This window comes from Euleptes europaea, chromosome 3 (genome assembly GCF_029931775.1).
Source record: "Euleptes europaea isolate rEulEur1 chromosome 3, rEulEur1.hap1, whole genome shotgun sequence".
Lineage (NCBI taxonomy): Eukaryota > Metazoa > Chordata > Lepidosauria > Squamata > Sphaerodactylidae > Euleptes > Euleptes europaea.
The window spans coordinates 97755484-97779858 of NC_079314.1; the positions used below are offsets into that span (position 1 = coordinate 97755484).

A 24375-nucleotide genomic window follows, 5' to 3' on the forward strand; every position below is an offset into this window, starting at 1 on the left:
GCCGGTGCAAGCGGCTGCGTCATGTGGAAATGCTTTTCGGTGGCCTCTGCGCAGAGACTGTGCTTTCAGCCAGCCTCATGGGAGGCGGCGTGGGTCTGGTAACTCTATAGCTGTGTGTTTATTGGGGGGGGGGGGAGAGAGAGAGAGACTGACAGGAGGACACTCACACGGGCGAGTTTTTAATGCCTTCCTGCTAACCTCAGTTAGGAATTTCAGCAGTCAATTAATCAGCGTTATCAGGAAAGCCTCAATAAACCCTCCTTTTTCCAGCCATCTGCTTCTCTCCTGTCTCCGTTCGGCTGAGGGGAGATGGGAGTTTCCTAGGCCTCAAGCAGCTCCATTTCCAAAGCACAGACCAAATAGCCTTTTTAATAATGTTTGCTTTGAAGTCTCTCCCCGCCCCTTTCGAAATGAATTTATAAACCCTTGTTTTTGCTATCTCTCCACTTAGCTCATCCAGAGGCAACACTGTTCCTGGGCACTTGTATTCCCGGTTGGCTGTTTCTCCACCACTGAGGCCAACGCCCCATCCATTGGGTGGGGACAGAATACTGCACAGTACTTTTAAAAGCAGTATAGTGCTTTAAAACAAATCACTTTTTTTGCCCCTGTAATCTGGAACATTTATCCTCTTCACAGCCAAAAGTTTTTGGTTTTTTTTGGTCCGGTTTAGAAATAAAATGGAAAGATTCTGGGTTGCCTAAAACTTTGTAGATTTGAACCCAGATCTCTTGTGCTCTGCCCAGCACCAGGTGTATTTGTTTGTGAAAGCATTTGGCTATAAGAAAGACCATCTTTCTAGTGACCCTGCTCCTGTTTTCTTAACAGCAGCCCGGCTTGCAGAAATAAAGCCTTTTGAAAGGAATTTTGCTACGTGCCTTGGATGATGTAGCCTTATCACTAAAAAACTCACAGTGCAATCATAAGCAGGCCTACTTAGAAATACATCCCATTTTACTCAGTGGGGCTTATTCCCAGAAAAGTGTTCTTAGCTTGGCACTGTCAGCAGCTTGTTGGGTCTCCTGCTCTTCTGTTGAAAAATGCAGGTAAACCAGGTGGCCAAAGTGCCTTTTTCCAGTATGGCATGGTCTTTTCTGAGTCCCTGAGACTCAGTTGTCCTACCCATGCCAACCTATGCTGTGGTAACCTCAAAACTGGACTACTGTAACACGCTGTATGTGGAGCTTCCCTTGAAGGCAACATGGAAGCTACACATGAACACATGAAGCTGCCTTATACTGAATCAGACCCTTGGTCCATCAAAGTCAGTATTGTCTACTCAGACCGGCAGCAGCTCTCCAGGGTCTCAGGCAGAGGTCTTTCACATCACCTACTTGCCTAGAGCCTTTTAACTAGAGATGCTGGGGACTGAACCTGGGACCTTCTGCATGCCAAGCAGATGCTTTATCACTGAGCCACGGCCCCTCCCCGGCTGCAATTCATGGTGAACATGACAGCTAGAATATTGACAGGGATAAAGTGTTCTGAACGTACCACCCCAAATATGAGACTGTTACATACATTTTGCTTCCATAGTCAATTCAAGGTGCTAGGGTTAACCTATAAAGCCCCACTCAACTTGGAACCTTCATATTTACAGGATTTCCTCCACCCATATCCACAAGGCAGGGATTATTCATAGTTCCTCCACTCAGGCCAGTAAGAACTGCCTCTGCTCTGATTCATGCTTCTTTGGTGGCTACTGCTGTGCTCTGGAATGGGCTCCCCAAGGACGTGAAGAAGGCTCCAACCTTGCATGGATTTCAGGAGTTGTTAAAGCAGAACCTTTTCAAGATGTTTTTGAGCGGAAGCTGTAATCTGCTTCTTTTTTATATTTTTGTGGTTTGAGTCTGTATTTGTTTTTAATTTGATGTAAACCACTTGGAGCAGGATGCATGAATAGTTCAAATAAATAAATGTTCACACCTACTATATTTCTGCTCGTCAAACTGCTGCTAAAGACACAGAAACAGGGACGCTAGAAAGTTGGTAGTTCTTTTAGCTAGTCTTAGTGGGTCATCACCCTGCTTACACCCCAGTCCCATGACACACGCTGAAACAACAAATTAGTGCTTGGGATGAAACCAACCAGGTGCTGCAGTTGTGAAACATCATAGACTTGTGATGCGATACAAACAACTGTAGGAACCGTTTTTAATATCTGATTGTCAGTTCCGAGCTTCTGTTATCTGGCGGCCAAATCACATATGATGCTTGTGGTCAGATCCCCAGAAGTGTATCTTAGCTGTAAGAGGACTTGCAGGGGGCATCTCATTTCCCACTCCTTCACTATGTCCTCTTTCCCTTCCCTGAAAGCCTCCTTCTCCTTCCCACCAACCAGCCAACCTACCTTTATCTCTAACTGCCCCATCTCCTATTTTCCTTCCTTCCCTACCCCTATCAGCCTCTTTGAAATTGTTGAAGACTTTCTATTCCTTGGCTCCACCATCAACCAAAAGGAGACTGCAGCCAAGAAATCAGAAGGAGATTGAGACTGGGAAGGGCAGCCATGAAGGAGCTAGAAAATATTTTGAAGTGTAAGGATGTGTCGCTGGCCACCAAGACTAGATTAATTCATGCCATCGTATTCCCTATTAATGTGTATGGGTGTGAAAGCTGGACAGTGAAGAAAGCTGATAGGAACAAAATAGATTCCTTCGAAATGTGGTGTTGGAGGAGAGTGTTACGGATTCCGTGGACTGGCAAAAAAACAAATCAGTGTGTTATAGATCAAATCAAGCCTGAACTAGAAGCTAAAATGACTAAACTGAGGCTGTCGTATTTTGGTCACGTCATGAGACGACAAGAATCACTGGAAAAGACAGTCATGCTAGGAAAAGTTGAGGGCAGCAGGAAAAGAGGAAGACCCAACAAGAGATGGATTGACTCAATAAAGGAAGCCACAGCCTTCAATTTGCAAGATCTGAGCAAGGCTGTAAAAGATAGGACATTTTGGAGGACTTTCATTCATAGGGTCGCCATGAGTCGGAAGCGACTTGACGGCACTTAACACACACACATCAGCCTCTCCCGAGGGAAAGCCTGGCCAAATTGTACACTTGGCTGGGCCCAGTTGCATGGTGGGAAACCCACAAGGACTTGCATATTGCACCTCATTCCCGCCTGTATCCCTCTGCCTACACTACTTTCCTCTTTTCCTCCTCCTGGCAACCCCAACATCCTCACTTTCCTCTGCTTCCTTTTCTCCTTCCCACCTACCCACCAACCTACCTTTTATCTACTCCTCTCTTCAGCTATATTTACTAACTTCGTTTTCATTTATACACCACCTTTCTCCACAATAGGGACCCAAAGCAGCTTCCATTGTTCCCCTCTCCTCCATTTTATCCACACAATATGTCTGTTAAGGTAGATTAGGTTCAGTATGTGTTAATGGCCCAAGGTTGCCTAGTGAACATTTATGGCAGAGTGGGGATTTGAACCTAGGTCTCCCAGATAATAGTCTGAAACTCTATCCACTATACCGTTTTGGCTTTTGTGGGGTAGCTAATATGGAACAATAGCAAACAGCCACACCTGCATAAGTCAAATAAGTCTGGTGGTAGCAAGTGGCCTGGTGGTTCCTGCTGGCCCCGGCCCCGATGAGTCCTCCCCCAATGGCCAAAACTGCCCTAGAAAGGGGCCTGCCCCTCCCCTTGCCTTTTACTGACAAAAACCAAAGCTTCAACTGGCAATAGTGTTGTAGGTGCCTAGCAACAGCCACAGAGGGCATTTGTTGCTTAAAGCTGCAGTTTCTGCTTCTATTATTTTGGGGGATTTTAACCCTGTAGTGTTTTGTTTTTAATTCAGTTTTTTCAGCAAACCTGGGGCTTTTCTCAGGCTTGTAGAAAGATTAGCCTTGTCTGTTCATGCCTCCAGCCTCTGGATTTAAGTATCCACACATTTGGCCACATTGAGAATTTGATATATTGTTGATCACTTGAAATCACCCGGGGATTAGTAAAACCTTCACAATTGTGAAGGTCGGCCTCTTGTGAAAACGTGGGGCTTATGGTGGCCTCATCTTGTTTGTTTACTGCAAAGTTTATATTCCACCAGCAGGGTGTCATGCAGGCAGTGGGAACTACTGCGAATGAAGAAACAGGTTACCGGTAACTTCCAAAGTGGGAGATGATAGAACTGATGCTGCAGAAGGGCTGGATGAGGGAGGGTAGAAACTGAACAAAGGAACCATAGGCATAGTCTTCTATTTAGTTGACCAAGTAAGGGGCAGATCTTAAGTTCCTGATTTTAATACACTGTTTTATCAGTGCACAGTAGAATTGATGCCGCTGCCCCCTGAAGTCAGAATAAACTGTGCCTTTAGCACAATATGGGTACTGAGATCCAATATGGGGTACTGGTTAGAGCAGTGGTTCCCAAACTTTTCAGGACACCGCCCCTTTGGTTCCACAGAATCAACCCCAGTGCCCCCAACCCTCTCCAACAGCACAGTTGAAGGGGCCCACCTCTAGTGCCCCCCTGTTGCCCCCTTGCCTCTTAGTGCCCCCATAGGTAATCCCACCGCCCCCAAGGGGGTGGTACTGCCCACTTTGGGAACCACTGGGTTAGAGTATCAGATTAAGATTTGGGAGAAGCAGGTTTGAATCCTTACTCTGCCATGGAGGCTTGCTGGGTTACTGAGCCAGTGACTAATTCTCAGCCTAACTTGCCTCACAGGATTGTTGTGAGGATAAAATGTAGGAGAGGAGAATGATATAAGCCGCTTTGAGTCCCATTGTAGAGAAAGGCAGTATATACATGAAATAAAATAAGTTTAACAGGTGATACTTTCCTGAGCATGGCAACACAGAATAAGGCAGGTGAATCACCTTCATCTCCCTTGGGGCATTTATGGTACAGTATGTACAGTCTCTTTTGGCAACTCTAGCTGGTTATTAGACATTACTATTACTCCATTAAGAGTAATAGTAATGTCTAATAAAGTACTGCAATTACAGGGAAGTGACAAACTTCAGCCAAGTTTTACCTGCCTTGAGCAATTTCTTTGGATAGGTGGCACATAAATTTCTTAAATAAATAAATCTACAGCCTGATTTTCTGTTTCTGCCCTGATCTCAGTCCTACCCTACATCACGAGGATATTTGTAAGGCAACAGATTAGAAACTGTTACTCAACTGTTCTTCTGCCAATGAGTAGATTTTATCAGCAACCATCCTCCTTGCGGCTGCTAACAGGAGACAGAAAGAGAACAAATCCTCATCCTTTGGCCTACTTGGATAATCTTGCCTTTCTGTTCCACTTGAAACACATACTTATTGCCTGTGAGTTATATAAAGTAAAGCCAACCATTTATAAACCTTGCATCTAAGCAAGTGAACAATCAGCTGCATCTGCATTTTGTGAGGATAAGCAACACTGGGATCTTCTCTGGAAAAGCGGGGTAGAAAATTAGTGTAATAGAAGTTGGAGACATCAGTTTCTACTAGTTACAGCCCACAAGACATACATGATCACATTCTTAAACCTGTTATACAATGAGGACAATTCTGTATCTACCCTGACCCGTTTTTCCATCTTAACCTACTTCACAAGATTGTTGATCAATTTTCATTGTGCTGTGGAATGCCTCCATTTAGATCTGAAGGTAGCGCTCTCCATCAAGACATTCTGGACTAGGTTTGTTCCAGAAGGCCTTCAATTTGAATTAAGGCTGAAGGGTGTGCTGCCTGTTGCTTCTGAATTAAGTTGCTTTCTCTGATTGTGGCTTTATGAATTTTGTACGTCAGGAGGCTGGGGTTATATGTATACACCTCTGAGCACCAGCTTGGTGGAAAAGTAGTTAATAAACTAAAATAAACAAATCAAATACATCATACATATCTCTGAGTTCTTTCGAGGAAAAGTAGGTTACAAAGAGAAACTAGTAACTACTAATTAGAATGAAGGGAGGAAAGTCAGGTTTGCTCTTATGACTAACAGAAGATTGAACTGCAGAAATGAGCAAATGGTTATTTTAATGGTATGGACCAGCTAATATGTACAAACCAAGCTGCCACTTAAAGGCACAGGAGCATGCCAAGGTTAAAGAGCTGGCAACACTAGACAGGACTGCAACAAATCAATGCTGTTATCCATGGTATTAAAATGCTTTCCTTACAAGCCTCAGTTGTGAAGTCAAAAAGCACTTTTAAACCAAAATTCACTGGGTTGGAGCCAGCTTTTTTGCTCAGTCCTGGCCAATTAAGAGTCCTTACTACAGCTCCCATCCCACATGCCCTTTGTCCACGGTGGAACCCCAGCATGGCCTCTTTAGTGGTCAGAGGAGATCCCATTTTCCCTCTCACCAGTGAAAAAGCTGCTATGATCCAATCCATTAGTTTGGTGATGCTCCTAGATTGAAATGCTTCATGCTGCTTTGTCATCTCCCCATGCAATTATAAAGAAGACAGCACAGGGCCTATCTTTATGTTTACTTTTTAAAAGAATGTAAATACCGCTTAGAGAATGAAATACCCAAGAAGCGGACTCTAATTAAATTTGAAAGATGCAAAGGCAAATCTACTGCACGTGTTTCAGCTGAAGTCTCTGGAGTTGAGACATTTGAAATATGTAAATTCCACTGCAAAACATTTATCTATGTTGCTCTCCAACATTCAAGAGTTCCTGATACACATTCACTATTTTTAGTGAACCAGGGGATGAATGGGTTTTGTGGATGCCTTGGATTCCCCTTTATAATCTTAGCCCAATTTCCCTGATTTACTGTGGAGGGCTTCTAAACAAGGGAAATGAGCCAAATCAATGGTTGCCACTTGTCCTAGCTGACTTGAGAAATTGCCTTTTCTCACGCTATGAGCATCTACCTGTGGCCCAAACAAGCAGGTAAATGGTGTTCTTCTTTCTTTGCATTTTCTGAGATCACCTATATCTCTAGCAAATATACAACAAAGAGAGATTCCGACAGAGGCAATATTTAGTTTTCAAGCCTGACCCTATACACATTTATTCAGAAGCAAGCCAAGCAAAGATATATCCTTTGAGTTCCAGCCCACAAACCTTCTGTCATGCTGTGTGAATTATACTGCACCAAAGCATTTCTAGCTGTGCTGCCGTGGAAGAACAGCTCTGTCAATGAACAGCACTTCCGACAGTTAACTAATGAGTTGGTTTAAAGCAAGGAAGAGAGAATTTGATCGCAAGATGTCAATAGGCTGACAGAGGGAGGGAAAAGTAACCATAAAAATAGCAAATCTGCTACTTCATGACGCAGTTATGGAACAAAATGCGAAATTGACTAAGATACTATTGACGGCACCACAAAGGATTGGATTTTTATAGTACATTGAGTACATGCATGTACATTGTGAATAGGTGGTGGATTTACAGAATGTGAAAATCTTATGAGAATGTATGCTGGAGATCTACCTTTGTGTTTCTTGGTATTTATGAAACTGACTATTTTAGAGTGCTGAATTTACATTTTTTTGCAACTCAAAACACTGGATCCATTTTCTCAGTGAAGTGTAAGGCTAGATGGATTTCATCTGCGACTAGAGGGCGGATCCTTGTGGTTTCTGCTTGTAGGAATTGCAAGGGCCCATTAATAGGTTGTGAATTTGTATTGCTTCAGCACCACAAAGCAATGGGATTCATTTAATACACATCTCTATGCCCAGCAGTGATTAGGTGGTGAATTCCTATAGCCTGATTGGCACATTAACATGAGCGGTGATTAGATGGTGGATTTCTGTGGTCAGTGTGAAAATCACAAGGATCCCTGTATTTCTTCCCCAGTGTGAGGTTTACTGTATTCACAGATAGATTCCAGTACACTGGACTTGAATCATAGAGTTGTAAGGGACCACCAGGGTCATCTAATCCAACCTCCTGCACAATGCAGGAAATTCACAACCACCTCTTCCACACACACACCCAGTGACCCCTACTCCATGCCCAGAAGATGGCCAAGATGCCCTCCCTCTCATGATCTGCCTAAGGTCATAGAATCAGCATTGCTGACAGATGGCCATCTAACCTCTGCTTAAAAACCTCCAGGGAAGGAGAGCTTACCACCTCCCGAGGAAGCCTGTTCCACTGAGGAACCGCTCTGTTAGAAAATCTAACTGTCCTATTGCAGACCAACACAGCTACTCTCTGAAACTGTATTCACAGATGTTGGCCATAATTAAATTGTATTTCTGTTGCTTGCCTATAAAAAGTGTGCAAATTCAGAAGCTCCGCACCGATTCTGTTGGTTCCAACTCTTACCCAGATCTTCTCAAAGCAACAATTGAGAACCGCTGGTTATGGATTTCACTTGCATCAGGATACCTCTTTCCCTCAGGCCACTCTTAAGGGTTATTGCAGAATATGCATGCACACGTGTACGGGGGAAGCCCCACTGAAATCAAGGGAGTTCTCACTCTCAGGTGAGCGTGTACAAAGGTGCATTGCACGGCTGCCTCCTCTGTAGGACGAGGCTCGCTTTGTCTGAACAGCGTAGCGTTCAATTGACGAGGATACAAACCGTTGCAGAGGGAGCCCGACCGCTCTCAGGTTCACGTGGCCCAGTTATATAACCACCACGTCCAGGCATCAAAAGCCCGCCTCTAACGGCTCAAGCAACCCATCGCCTAACGGCCGGAACCGAGCAGCACATCCACGCCGCGTGGCCAGGTGTGCAAACACGAGCCATGGATCGCCCGAGGGAGGGAGGGAGGAGGAGAGAAGCTGGCGTCCAGAAGCGCACATGCGCACTAGCCTCCCTCTTTTACACACAATCTAGGCCCTTTTGTGAGGCGCCCCCCCTCCTTTCCTGTCGCCCCCCCCTTTTCCGTGAAGCTTTCGCAGTGGGTGAAGGGGAACGAAAGGAACCTCCACGGAAGCCACGTGCTTATCCGGGTCTCTGGCCTGGGCGGGGTTAACAACGAGTCTAGGCCACGCCCCTTGGCCTCGTTCGGGTTAGGTAACCCCGTGGTAGGGGAAGGCGCGCTTTCCGTCGAAGGGGCGGGGGGCAGGGACGACTTCTTTTTCCTCCTCCGTCACCGAGGCGCGGCGTGGGCTGTCTCCCCATTGGCGAGCGCTCCGCCCCGAGCGAACACATTTCAGAAACGTGAGGCGCCGGCCGTCACGTGGGGCGCGGGCGGCCAATGGGGAGGAGGGGGCGGGACTTGGCGGCTCCAGGAGCCTCAGAGGACTGCAGCGAGTCACAAGGCGGGCGGCGAGGAGAGCGGCTGCCAGCGGCTTGGAGCTGAGGGAGAGGAGAGCGAGGCAGGCAGGCGCCACCCGTCCGGCTTCTTTCCCGCCCTTCCCTCCTTGTCGCCCCTCAGACTTACCGTCAGGTCTTTCCCTTCTTGCTCCCCTCGACGGCGAGCGGGCGAGGCGATTACCGCGGAGGGGGGAGGAAACAGGCGAAAGAAGAGGTGATGCGTAACTCGCTGACGGCCAACCCCACCACCTCCGCGGCTGCCTCCACCGGCGCGGCCGCCGCCTCCGTCGGCTCTTAGAGCCGCCTCCGTCCTCTCAGAGGAGGCCTCTGAGGACGACCCCCGCGCCTTCTTCAGTCACCGGCCCCGGCTCGCCATGAGCCGCGATCCCGCCTTCTTCGTTTGAGCCCGTCGAAGACCAGCCACCCCACCCCCACCCAGCCCGTTTCCTCATAGGCCGAGCCTTCCTCCGCCCTCCCGGCTTCTTCCCGCTTAGCGACAGTTAAGGGTGTGTGTGTGGGGGGGGGACACGTGACCGGCTGCCCGCCGACCCCCGCCCAAGATGGGGGTGAACGCCGTGCACTGGTTCCGCAAGGGGCTGCGGCTCCACGACAACCCGGCCCTGAGGGAGTGCATCCAGGGCGCCGACACCGTGCGCTGCGTCTACATCCTGGACCCCTGGTTCGCGGGGTCCTCCAACGTGGGGATCAACCGGTGGAGGTGAGCACTGCTGGGGGACGTTTTATTGGGCGGTTTGTTTGCCGGTTCCGTAGAAACCCCGTTTTACGCGCACAGTTCCTTGGAGGGGGTTGCGCATGCGCCGTTACTTGTGATTATACAACGCAGGTTGAGGCGGCTCTTGTGTGTGTGTGTGTGTGAAGTGCCGTCAAGTCGCTTCCGACTCATGGCGACCCTATGAATGAAAGTCCTCCAAAATGTCCTATCTTTGACAGCCTTGCTCAGATCTTGCCAGTTGAAGGCTGTGGCTTGTGGAGGCGGCACTTGGGGTGGGGGGACGGTCCTGACATACTCGGCTCTCTCGGGGTGACAAAAAGGTACAGCTTGATTATCTCTTCCATAGTGCCTTGTGGGGTGGGAGCTGCGGTTCTTCTTTCTCTCTCGTAAGGGCGAAAACGCACGGGAGGTTTTGCCTTGGATTTGCCGCTCTCTAGAGGCACATTTCTCTTATTTTTAAGTTTTGAGAATTCAGCTGGGGGAAAATGTGCCTCTAGACAGCGGCAAATCGCAAGGCAAAACCTCCCGTGCGTTTCCCCCCCCCCCCGATTCTCTGACTAGTTCTGTGTAAGCTCTGGAAAAGACAGTCATGCTAGGAAAAGTTGAGGGCAGCAGGAAAAGAGGAAGACCCAACAAGAGATGGATTGACTCAAAGGAAGTCACAGCCCTCCGTTTGCAAGATCTGAAGAAGGCTGTCAAAGATAGGGCATTTTGGAGGACTTTGATTTGTAGGGTCGCCATGAGTTGGAAGTGACTTGACAGCACTTAACACACACACACAGTTCTGTGTAAAGTTTATGCGGAGTAAAACCTATCGACTCCAGAGCAACTTCCAACTAAGCATGTGAATGGTAGTGTTGTAAGCAGTTTTACAGTGCTGTGTTTGCCTCCTGTGTTGCTTGCAAGGGGGAGAGAAGGAGAGTTTGGAAGCACTGTGTTAAGAGTTGTAGTTCGTGTTGATGATGATGCAGGGTTCGGTAGGACTGCATGCTGTTACTCCAACCTAAGATGATCCCTTTGTCCATTATACACATCCTGTTGAGAAAAGGGTGGCATGCAACAACTTCTGAAGCTCTCTGTGGTGATAGTTATTATTTATTTATGAATGGGATTCAAGGATGTGATCTTGTGCATACAACTTACATGTTACTGCCTTTGCTGGATAACAAACATTTAGTCACTACCAAAGTAGGTGTATGGTCATGATGCTGACTCATGTCCTCTTGCTTGCTATGGCTTGTTAATTGGACCTTTTCTAGCTTTTTCCTGACATTTGCAGTACAGGTGCTATTATGTATACAGTTCTTATTGATGCTGTGTAAAATAAACGCATCCTGTCACTTGGTATCAGTATTGAGCTCATTTTTCCAGCAACAGAATTTGTGAGAGTGAGTCTTCTCAAGACTGCCAGATTTTCTCTGGCATTAGAGGAGTGTGTGTAGTTGGTTGTGTTTCCCAGTGCTAGAAAGTGTCGTTTTTAGTGCCACTTAATCATTTTGTTGCCACCCACGATATCCAGTAGATGTCTGTTTACAGTTTAATAGAGACATAACAGTGTGGCTTGATTTTTTAATCTTACCCTTCCTTCAATGAACTCCGGGAGGTGTACTTGGTTCATCCTACTCCATTCCCCATTTTATCCTCACAGGTTAATTTGAGAGTGTGTAACTGGCCCAGGTAATTCAGCTTCATAGTAGAATGAAGATGTACACCCAGGTCTTCCTGATCCTAACCTTGACAATCTAACCACGGTTTATTTGCTTTACTTATACCACACCTGCCTTCCTGGTGGGACCCAAAGCGGCTTACATCCTTCCCCTCTCCTCCATTTTATCCTCACAATAACCCCATGAGGTAGGTTAGGCTGAGAGTGTGCAGCTGATCAGTCACCCAGCAAGATTCTGGGGATTTGAGCCTGGTATCACTGTAACCACTACATCTCCTTTTCCTTTTGCTACTATCAGAACAGTTCTTCTACAGCTGGTAGAGGAGAGCAAAAAAGAGAAACAAATTTTTTGGTTTTGGATATGGATAATTTGTGAAATAGGCAGTCACCCATATAGCCAGTAGCAATTTCCATTGTTTCAGCTGAAAATTGCTTACTGGTTCATATCATGATCATTTGCATGAATACATAGGTAAGGTATATTGTTTGAAGTGTCATATTACCAGTTAAGCTAAGTGTATATTCGTAGGGTCCAAGAGATATGGATTTCCCAGTAGAATAGAGGGGATTAATCCTTCCACCTTTACGCAGTTTTGATTTTTCTTCCACCTTGTATTTTTACTAGCCTTGAAGGGGGCGAGCGGTGGCTTTACATGTAGCAAGTATAACAAGAGTAAATGTCAGTTGGAGGTAGATATGTTGAAGCAAAATGATCAGAACTTGGTTTTTATGATTTATTGAATTTAGTTTGTGATCATACTTCAGACCCAGATCCTGTTTGTGTTATACAAAAGAACGTTTGAGTGGTCTGTATGTGAAACTGATGATCTGTAGATATTCAGCAAAGCTAAATATTCAAGCTTACCCCCATTTTTCTGCACTAATAGTGAACCCTTCAGGCGCTGTATGGAGGAGCAGAAATATGCTTAACAATGAAAATGATAAATTATACGCAGATTACTTCCTCCCTTCCCAATAAAGTATATTGCTACACTTAGCAGGAAGGGTTTTAAACAGATAAATTATGCAAGGAAATCTTTCTGCTGGGGACCCTTTAGGATTTGGAATGTTGAATTCTTAAACATATATTGTCACTTGTTTTTTTTTAAAATGGTATTAAGCAGATATCAAATACGTATAAAGTTAGAAAGCTACACTGTTGAAATAGAATTTTGAAGGAATCATGGAAGAAATTGAGGAACGCTAGACCATTTTAGAGTTAGACCATTTTAAGGCCATTGAAATAATGACTTCTTCTGACTTTGATTTCTTTTGCATTCAAATGCAAACCCACTGTTCTTTTAGCTTGGCAAACTGAATATTGTTTGGTGAGATGTAAGGGAAAGTTATGTTGCTCTTGTGAATGAATTTATCCACAGCTGTCCTACTGACATGCCTCACATAATTGCCAGCCAGTCTTATCACATGGGATCACTGACCTCCTTTCTCTTGGCCCTTTGCCCCATCTCCCGCATGTGTTTGTTAAATAGTATTAATAAGTAAAAGGCTTTAAAGTTGGGTCTTATTTGGATTATCATTGTGTATGATTTTTGGAATACACCGAATTAAATAAATGAAATACCAAAAACTTGGCCAAAAATGCTGAAATCTTACCTACTTTTAGTCTTGAAGATGCTGATGTATTAAGAAGTTTGTGAATCTTACTTTGTAATTGTCACCAATTCTTTTTAGGAACAGACTTGTACAGTTATGGCTTATTTGTTCTATATTTTGTGTGAGTAACAGATACATTAGAATTTCTCCCCCAAGTTTTATAAAATGAACACAGTTGAACTGGCTTAACTGTGCACTGAATGTATGTACAGTTATCAGAGGAGCATGTCTATTATATTAGGTGCTGTGGAGCACAGACAGGATAATGCTGCTGCAGTTATTTTGCTTGTGGGCTTCCTAGAGGCACCTGGTTGGCTATTGTGTGAACAGACTGCTGTGCTTGATCGGCCTTGGTCTGATCCAGCATGGTTTTTCGTATGTTCTTATGTTTAGGTGCTTGTTGCTTTTTGATATTTTCTTGTGTTTTCTATATGGTGGATTTTGGTAACATAACGGAGCTGCTTTATGCCAAGTCCCATCTAGCTCCATATTGTCTAATTTGATTGTCATTGGCTCTCCAGGGTCTTGGGGAAGACCTTTCTTAGCCTAACAGCTCCTTTTAACTGAATACATGTTTTCCTTTCCTCGAAAGGGAAGTTACTAGATGTATTCCAGTACCAATAACATAAATATGTGTTTCAAACCAGAGTCCTTTTGTAAACTGATTGTAGTGGACACATATAGCTTTATTTCATATGAAGGCTTACCTATTCATTTCAGTTAGCTGCCTCCGTTAAAAGGAATGGGGAATGTCTTGTAGGCAGAGGATTTTCCTTTATGTTTTGGATGACCTATGCCTCCATGGTGTATTAAGTCAGGACAGCTATTGATTGTATAGTATTATTTAGGTATGTAATGCCTGAGGTAGAAATGCGAATGCCCAGAACAAGAAACCCGGAAAGGAATCAGGATGGCAAGATGGCGGTGAATGCCAGTCTTGCAGATTTTGGCACACAGCAGAGAGGGTGGGCCTTGGTCTTTCCAGTTAAGTCCCTCGCCTTCTAGAGAGTTCGATCACCTTCCTTCTAGCCCGGTTAAGCCAGGGCCCTGTCTCTTGGGTTGAAAATGTTCTCTGTTTCTCCAGCAAAATCTTTTTGGAAATTGTGTGGAGCACTGATAAAAACAGCAATGAAATATTTTTGAATGCGAGAAGTGACATTTTAAGAGAAAACAATGTTTTATCATATTATAGAAAAAATTAAACTTTAACTTGATATCCATATATGCTGCTAGTCTTTCTGTGACTATATGAAACTTGGTCTGTTAAAATAATGCTCTTTCTTTTGTTTGATATTGGATTTGTGTTCACTCCTCCCCCCCCCCCACACCTCAGATGGCAAAAACTGAGGTGTGTGTGATAAGTTAGGCTAGGATGTACTAGTTTACAACTCTTTCCAGTATGGGGTGTAATTTGAAATTTTGCTTGTAGAAAACAATGGCATTTATACTTTTAAAACGTTAAATGTACCAAATAGTGGGCTTCATCCTGTGGAAGATTTCATCATGCACAACAGTCCTTGCAGAAAGACTAAAACTAAACAGTGAAAGTGATGGTATCCCCATTATCTGTTCTGTGAGCACAAGGCACAGTCCATACATTCCATTGCTCCACATTGACATTGTTATTTTTTCATTTATATTGAAGTACTATTGGTCGCTATAGCAATCCTTGCACAAAGCAGAACTGTATTGAGCACAAGCTGCTGCTGTATCTGACCTAGTGTAATTGTATATGCTAGCTAAGTTATAAATAATGCATTTTGTGTTGCTGAAGCAGAACAAATAAAATAGCATTTATAAGAAAATATTGCATGTATTTAATCCCCCACCTCAATTTTTGGTTTCTTGGTAAAAAGAAGCAGAGAATGAAAGTTTTAGGACATTTCACCTGCATTACCATTCTTAGCCACGATGAGTGCTAGTGAGATGACTCTCTTTTTTCCATAATGAATTTGTAAGGCTATAACTTTCTATAGAATACTAAAATACACAACTTCACTCTGTTGCCAAGATATCACATTAGAAAAGCAAGTTCTGCCAAATGAATAATTCACCAGTTTTCAAAGGGCTTCTGAAATAGTTGCATTATCTCATGAGGTGCTTTAGGCCATTATTTGACTAAATACTTTAGCTGAGCCACTGAATGTATATGACTGAACACTACACTTATGTAAATGAATGATTCATATGCTAAGGGAATATACGGTATACGTTGAGTAGTAAATAATGTAAAGTGCAGTATAAAGAGCAGGTTACTTTGAAAAAGCTGGTTTTTCCTCTTTGATTATATTTATGAACATACTGTATTCTTTGTAGAATGATAATTGAAAGAGGTAGCACGACCCTTGAAATATACAGATGGTTCAGCTGAGAAGCTCTATCCTATTTACAGTGTCTTTTAAATAATGTGAGCATGTGTTTCTGATTAATGCATCATTAAGACTACAGGTCTGTGTGAGTGCTGTTGTACACAGTGACACTTGTTTCTGAACAAACGTGGCCTAGAATTGTGCTGTAAATGTCCAGTAGCTGCTGTGGAACAGAACTACAGGTGAATTACCAGGGGCAAGTAAGCATCAGCAGTTTGAGAAGTGCTATTCGTAGGTTAGAAGTGACAGGCTGAACCTAAAAACCTTCGACAATATTTTGAACCTTTAAAGTTTATAATATATACTGGATGAGGCCTGACAAACTAGTGGTCAAATGGAGGCTTAATACCTTTTCTGCATTTTGATGAGTCTAGTTGGATCAGTGGTCTCTATAGGTTAATAGATGGATTATTTGATGTCTATTGAAGTATTAAGGTACTACAGTATATCAGTTATTTACCCTATTGCTGTGATAGGATGATGTGGAATAGGCTAGACTTTGCTATTTTCTGCATCTTTCCCCCACTTTGAAATAAGGCTGTGTCTTTCTATTCTTCTGATAACTTTCAAATTTTGTGGGATGTATGTAGCAATTAAATATCAAACTTTAGAGGTGTTTTCTTTGTTATGGAATGCATGAATGTTCTTACCTATTTAACTCATAATTTTCAACAGAAGCATGTGATAGTTATTTTAGAGGCTTAATGTAGTTTGATATTTAATCTGCTGGGGAAAGCTTCAGATATCTAGGCAACTGTTCCCCTTCCCTTGTTTCTTTTTCAAAAGCAAATTATATGGGTAACGTTGGCCTTAAGAAATTTGAAGGTATTTAGGTAACAGTAAATGTTATTGAAGTCACAGGCAATGCACATTTCCTTTTGAGAAAAGCACTTGGGAGGAATGGCAAAAGTTACTAACCATATAATTTGCTCTCTAGACTTTAACGGAACTCCATTCCTGACAGCAGGTATCTTCGAAGTGTGGCCCAACAAGTCAAATGCAGTACAGCTGAACAACTTCACCAGTCCTACAGGGTGGTCCTCTAGTGGTGCAACAATATGTTTCTTGCAACAAGGGTTCATGCAGATGGATTGCCAATAACTAGGCAGTTTACAGGACAAAGCTGATGGGTTGTTGCATATTCATAGAATCATAGAGTTGGAAGGGACTACCCGGGTCACCTAGTCCAACCCTGCACAATGCAGGAAATTCACAACTACCTCCCCCCCCCCACACACCCCCAGTGACCCATATTGATTGCAGGTTGTGCAGACCTATTTTGATTGATATGATATTGGGCTGTACTTTTTATTCTTGTTTCCAAGAATTTTCTCACAGCTTATAATGCTGATTCTGCTATGTGCATGCCAGAGAATTATAGCATCAATGATGATAGAGAGATGCCTGGAAATTAAATTTTTCTATGAAAGGTTTGCAACAAATAAGAAAATGGGCCATCCATTTACATAAGGTACTGCATACTGGCAAAGGTGTCAGACAAGGATGTATTTTATATCCCTTTCTGTTTAATCTATATGGAGAACATATCATAAGGCAGGGGTGGGGAACCTTTTTTTTGCCAAGGGCCATTTGGATATCTTCGACATCATTCAGGGGCCATACAAAATTTATATATATAAAATTTATATATATAAAACAAAAAGTGATCAGCAATGCAATCTTATGCAGGTCTACTCTAAATCCTATTCAAGTCAAGTCAGCGGGGCTTACTCATTGGAAAGCGTCAGTAGGTTTGTCCTGCAGATGTCTAGGATCTTAGCCTACTGGCAGCCTGAGCCTACCCATTTTTGCCCAGAGAAACTATGAAGTACACTTTGTTTATTGAGAAATTTTTCATGCTGCCTGGAACTTGACTTGGATGGAACTTGACATCAGATCTCAAAAGCTAAGCAAGGTCGTCCCTGGTTGGTACTTGGATATAAGACCACCAAGGAATACCAGAGTCCTTATGCAGAGAAAGGAAATGGAAACTCACCTCTGTTCATTTCTTGCCCGAGCCAGCAATGCCGTGGATTGAACTTAGAAGGGTCCAGATTGGGGAGGGGCACAGAGTACACAGAGAGAGATGCTGCACGTTTGGTAGTCCATCCTGCACCTGGGACCTTCTGCATGCCAAGCAGAGGCTCTACCCCTGATCCACAACCCCTGCCAAGCAGAGTCTCTACCCCTGATCCACAGCCCCTCCCAAGTAGATGCTCTACCCCTGATCCACAGCCCCTGCCAAGGAGACGCTGTACCCCTGATCCACCGCCCCTGCCAGGGAGACGCTGTACCCCTGATCCACAGCCCTGCCAAGGAGATGCCCTACTGAAGCACACCAGCTGGAGGATCAAGTGGGGAGGGGCTGCCTGGGGGCCATCTGACTGCCGCGCGGGAAGCGCGCCCCAGCCGGCAGATCCAGTGGGGAGGGGCTTAGCAGGGGGCTGTCTGGGTGCCGCACGGGAAGTGTGCGCCAGCTGGCAAATCCAGTGGGGAGGGGCTTAGCAGGGGGCCCTCTGGGTGCCGTGCGGGAAGCGTGCGCCTGCCAGAGGTTCAAGAGGGGAGGGGCTGGCCAGGGGGCCCTCTGGCTGCCGCACGGTAAGTGCCCACCAGCTGGAGGTTCAAGCGGGGAGGGGCTTGGCAGGGGGCCCTCCAGCTGCCTTGCGGGAAGCGCGCACCAGCTGGCAGATCCAGTGGGCCCTCTGGTGGCCATGCGGGAAGCGCGAGCAGCTGGAGGTTCAAGCAGGGAGGGGCTTGGCAGGGGGCACTCCGCAAGCTGGCTGGGGGCCAGATGAAATGATCCTGCGGGCCGTAAACAGCCCGCGGGCCGGAGGTTCCCCAACCCTGTCATAAGGAAAGGTGGTTTAGATATAGATGAGGGTGGAGTGAAAATTGGTGAAAGGAACATTAACAATTTGAGATGTGCAGATGATACCACCTTACTGGCAGGAAATAGTGAAGACTTGAAATGACTACTGATGAAAGTTAAAGCCAAAAGCAGGATTATAGCTAGACATCAATAACGACTTCTGAGGAATTACACAACTTTAAGGTTGTTGAAGAAGAAATTGAAATTGTTCAAGATTTTCTATTCCTTGGCTCAGTCATGAACTAAAAGGGAGACAAACCAAGAAGAGATTGAGACTAGGCAGTGTGGCTATGAAAGAGCTACAAAAGATCCTTAGGTATAAGGATATGTCACTGGTCACCAAAATCAAGATAATTAATACTGTATTATTCCTCATTACTATGTATGCATGTGAAAGTTGGACAATGAAAAAAGCTGATTGGAAGAAAGTTGGTTCATTTGAAATGTGGGGTTGGAGGAGAGTTTTACAGATACCATAGACTTGCCAAAAAGACAAATAAGTGGGTTTCTTGAGCAAATCAAACCTGAACTCTCACTGGAAAGGACAATACTGCTAGGAAAAGTTGAAGGCAGAAGGAAAAGAGGAAGACTCAACATGAGAAGGATTAACTAAGTAAAGGAAGCAGCAGCCCTCAGTTTGCAAAACCTGAGCAAGGCTGTCAACAATATGACATTTTGGAGGTCATTGATTCATAGGGTTGCCATAAGTCAGAAGCTACTAAATGGCATTTAACACACACACACTTTTTACATGTTGGATGGTCTATTCATATGGATTACAACAGTCCATGAAAATTGTATCTTGAGTGAGTGGATAACATTAAAGAACTTCTGCATATGCACCTGTAAAGCAGCTGACTGATGATTATATGGACAGAATATTGCTTAACATTCCAAGCTGGAGAAGAACTTGAGAAGAGTTCTTGATCAATAAGAAAACTAAATGTTAGGAATTAAACAAAGCTTGTATACAGATTCTTGTAGGTTTTCCAGGCTGTGTAACCGTGGTTGTGTAACCGTGGCTGTGTAACCGTGGTCCTGGAATTCCAAAAATTCCAAGACCACGGTTACACAGCCCGGATAACCTACAAGAACCAATGAACTCTGACCGTGAAAGCCTTCGACAATATCTTGTATACAGAACCTGGAAACCATGATTTTTTAGCATTTAAGTTTCAGGTTTTTTAAAAAAAAGTCTTTATGCAACCCAAGAGAATATTTTAAAGCAATTGGTTATGTTGTGCACATATCACTTGCACTGAGCAAGTGTGAAATTAACAACTTCTCTCTGGCTGTCACTTGTAAAAAATCTAAGCAAAATTGCTTTCTTGGAAGATTTGAGCACTCAAAACATTCCAGAATCAAGTTACTGGAGGAAAAGAGTTTTCTCCATAACATGGAGAATAAATGCACTTCCTGTTTAGTTTGCACAGTTTTAGATATTCACTTTGCATTGTAATACAGTTCATGATCTTTTGTTTTATATATAATGTTGGACTTTGTTGCAGTTAGAACTCAGGTTATTTAATAGAAGGTCATGAATGTAGTTTCAGGAGACATGAGTGTGCACTGTAATGTTTGCATTGCATTCAGATGTCCTCATGAAGTATTACTAAAAGACTGTAAGGAGAACTTTGCCATTTGCAGAAAATATGTCATTAGGGTCACTGCAAAAGCCGAAATCCACAAATACTGGCAGTGTTGACTAGGAGACTGGTATGGCTTGGAAGAGGCCCCTCCCCACCATGCAAGCCAGAGAAAGTTGTGTGTGGCTCCTGGCAGGTGAGAAGGTAGCTGGCTGTTGCCACCTGCATTAGTCGCACAACTACCAGGCAACAGGACTAGGCTGCATGAATTGTCAGCTACCGGGCCCAACCTGGGTGGGCATGCCCTGCAACGGTGGTCATCCAGGCCTGGTGGTGGGATTGGGCAACATGAGTCATCCAGTGGTAGTGATTTGAATAAAGGGAATTATGTGGATGCAGGGGGCAGAGCCGGCAAGCTCATGCCTTCCCCTCCTTGCACTGACTAAACCCATGGAGGGAGGAGGGGTCATGTATTCAGGCTAGTTGCATGACATGCTCAGGCTGGAGACAGTGAATGTGAAATCACAGTTAATAACTGAATGGTGAGCATCTGCTGTAACTTTTTAAAATGTTTGAAACCACTTAGAAGAATTTGGGGACAGTTCCTGCAAGTCTGAGTGGAAGGAGAATCACTAGCTGAAAAGAGCAGTCTTTCCCCTCTTGAGCAGAAAACTGTGTTACTGAGAGGATTTAGTTATTGAGCACTAAAAAGTAATCCTTTTAGGCTTGTTTAGTTGACAGGCTAATTCATGCAGTCCTAAATTTATTTACTTCATTTATGATCTGCTCCCCCCCCCCATATAGATGCAAAGCTATTTACATTGTTCTCCTCTCCTCCATTTGATCTTTACAACAACCCTGTGAGGAAGTCTAAGCTGAGTGTAAGTGACTAGCCTGAGGTCTCCAGCTAACTTCCATGGACAACTGGGGGTTCAAACCTCCGTCTCCCAGATCCAAGAAAAGCAGGTTGGATCCAGCTCATGGTGTCTTCTTTTGTGGTTTCGGAGCTGGAGTGTTGTAGCTTTGTCTAACCCATATTCCACACTGGCTCAGAATTCCAAGAAAGCAGACTTCATGAGCTGGATCCAGCCAGCTCATTTGTTGATAAAAAGTCCATTTTGACCACCAAGAAAGGCTGTGCCAGGGATCATGGGACCTGCATGTACACTTCGTAGCTTATGGAACCAGGGGCTGTAGGTGACTTGGGTGAGGTTCAGCAAAAAAAGCTGGCTGGATCCGACCCCATTTTTTGTATTTAAACAGATTCTCAGTATGTGTTGACCTTCAAGATCCAGACTTGGATCACATGTTGCCAGGTTTTAGATTGTCATAACTTACATGGTTAAAAATCTGGATTTGCCTAGAACCTTGAGCTTCAGTCTGCAGTTGGAGAATATCTTTAGTTGCCGTTGCACTGAGCCAAAAATAAGTAAATGTTGTTGCTGGTTTTTGACAGATGTTTGAGACAGACAAAATGGTATTTTGGGAGACTTTCTTATGCTTCTATAGTGCTGTTTGTAATTTTTAATCATGCTTCATGAAGCTGGAAAGTTTTAAAAATACTTTTGTTCTGCAAATAGTATAGAATAGTTAAACAATTTCTTTTTGTTCTGCCATGAGGAAAACATACATTTGTGGCTGGCAGTGCAGTAGGATCACTTTGAAACATTGCATTGATGAACTTGAACTTGTAGTTATGAAACTATGTTGTAGCATGATCTTTAAAGTAGGTCATTGTTACGGGAGTAGTCCAAACAGCCCGCCGGTTGCTAGAGCAACGACCTATTTAAGAAACTATTTCTGTTGATTCATATTGAAACAATTCTTTAGAAATCATATAAGGAAATGGGTAAGAGTTATACGCAGTTGGAGATCGCAAAGGTTTCCTTCTGATGTTAGTTTAAAAAGATGACTTTCTCTCCCCTGGGACAAATGTGGCATTGAAGGGCTTTGAGTAAATTATGTGTGTAACTTTTCATCTTCAGACATTCTCTTTTCCTTGGGCCTCTTCTATATGTTATACTGGTACTAATTTTATTGGCAAACCATACAGCAACGGTGTGGTTCTTGAGCAGTAAAACTTCTGAGTTTAGAATATCGTTTGCTATATAAATTTGCTCTTAAAACTAATGATAGAAATTGCTCTTTTAAAATAAATACAAGGTTTCATTCATCCAGTGCATGAATAATTGTCTACGTAATAAATTCCTGAGTAGCTAATAGAAATTGAGTGGACACCGGCAATTGTTTTCCCGTGTAAATAGCAAGACTTAACCTCTTCTCTTCCCTGCTATTCTGGGGAGGCTGGATCTAATACATTAAAACTGGTTTTTAAACAGCTCCTGCCATATTACAAGATAGACCACATTTGGAGAGCTTGCCAAAAATGGACCAGTCTTATAAAGACTGTGATCTGGGGAGCCATTTATAAGAATATTAATTTTGTCTGAATATAGAGATATAGAGTTGCAGAGTGATTTTTTTTCCCCTTACCTGTGGGGTTATTGCAGTGTTCGTTTCTGGCTTTAGACATGTGATGGCCTGGAAAGAAAACTGGAAAAAAATGTTAGGGTATCTCCCCAACCCTTGATGATTAAAAAAAAAATTCTATGAAAAAATTGGCAATCTTGGAACACTGAAGAGAACTACTATGAGATTTTCTGTTTTGGAATGAGTTACATGCATAAGATAAGGTTTACTTAGACCAGTGGTTCCCAAAGTGGGCAGTTCCACCCCCTGGGGGGGTGGGATTACCTAGGGGGGCACTAAGAGGCAAGGGGGCAGCGGGTGGGCACTAGAGGTGGGCCCCTTCAACTGTGTTGTTCACCAATTTACAATAGATCAAGCTATGGCACCACACTGGTAAATTTGGTGGAAACTATCAGAATTTTTTTCCAGACTTTGAAGAGCTGGTACCACTGGATCAAGTTTATCAGTTTTGTGGAATAAATTTCAACTAAAATTTTTTAATTTGATTTTTGAATAGATGAGCAATTGTTACTGTTTTGAAATTTTATTGTTATTATCTTCTTTAGTGAGTCATGGAAACCCCTATTTTGGATAATGCTTTTTATAGGATAGGGGGCGCTGGGGTTGAGTTTGTGAAACAAAGGGGGCAGTGGCCTGAATAGTTTGGGAACCACTGACTTAGACTGTGTATGTGATGTGAAGATTTTTTTTATGTAAGACCATTTATAGCATTAGATACTTATAAGTGTGTATCCTGCAGACACATAAAACATATTTAAGGATATTTCTTTCTAAATAGCACACTTTTTGTTTACTACAAAAATTTTGTACAAAACTACCACTACAACTTTTAATGTTCTCTATCTCTCTGACAGCAAAAAGATGTGTGTGTTAAGGTAGCATTAGGTGCAGCAGTTTGCAGTGCTGCATTTCTCTTTGTTGATATACCTAATACTGGAGACAATCTTACTTCTGTAGAACTAAAGCAATATGCCAAATCTATATGTTAAGTTATAAAGGATGTACTTTATGATATACAATAAAATAAGAGGTTTGATAAGAATGTAATTATTGGGTATTTCTTTTTCTAAAGCTTCTGAAAACAGTGTTTAAATGGCTTCAAAATTTCTTGCAAATTTACATCTCCAGCTGACAACTTTGGCAGTGGGTATCTGAGGTTTGGCAAATAAAGAATGGTGCAGATGTAGGCCTCATACAAAAATAAGTAATTTCCCCTGAGTTTCCATAGCAACAGGTTTGGGAGTCCCTGTTCTAGTTGTTGTATTTCCGCTTGGCTGATATGTTGCATCCTCTTATACCTTCACAGGTCAAATTTGTCCCTAGTCAAAGAGTATGAGTATAGTGGCCTGTTTGCTGGTAGGTAGGCTTTATTACAGGAGGAAGTTGGGTGTGGTAAAGATAGCTACATCTGTTCAGCAAAAATGTAGAAAAGTGGGAGTGTCCATAGTTTACTTCAAGACGTAAATGCCCGGTTACTTTGTACTGAGAACAGACCGGGGCATAGGGGGAAGTCATGCAATAGCACTAACAGCTTTGCTTTTCCCTCAGCAAAGTCTCTGGTTTGAATCTCACCCCTTCAACAACCTAGACCTGCTCAGCCCCTGCTCCTGAACACAGGAGCAATGCTAACTTGTGTGTGTAAAGTGCTGTCAAGTTACAGCTGACTTATGGTGACCCCATAAGGTTTTCAAGGCAAGAGATGCTAAAAGGTGGTTTGCCTTCGCCTGCCTCTGCATAGCGACCCTGGACTTCCTTGGTGGTCTTTCATCCAAATACCAACCAGGGCTGACCCTGCTTAGCATCCAAGATCTGATGAGATTGGGCTAGCCTGGGCCATACAGGTTAGGGTAAAATACCAATACATCCTCAAAAGAG

General features: G+C 43.6%; 1 protein-coding gene across 1 annotated transcript in view; it reads left to right on the forward strand.

The window, feature by feature from the left end:
• Positions 1-9728: 9728 nt before the first annotated feature.
• Positions 9729-24375, forward strand: part of CRY1 (cryptochrome circadian regulator 1) — a 38187-nt gene continuing 23540 nt past the window's right edge. Inside the window, exon 1 of the mRNA XM_056846846.1 lies at positions 9729-9891. Coding sequence (XP_056702824.1) covers positions 9734-9891 — 158 coding nt within the window. The 5' untranslated portion in view covers positions 9729-9733. The remainder of the gene's footprint in view (positions 9892-24375) is intronic.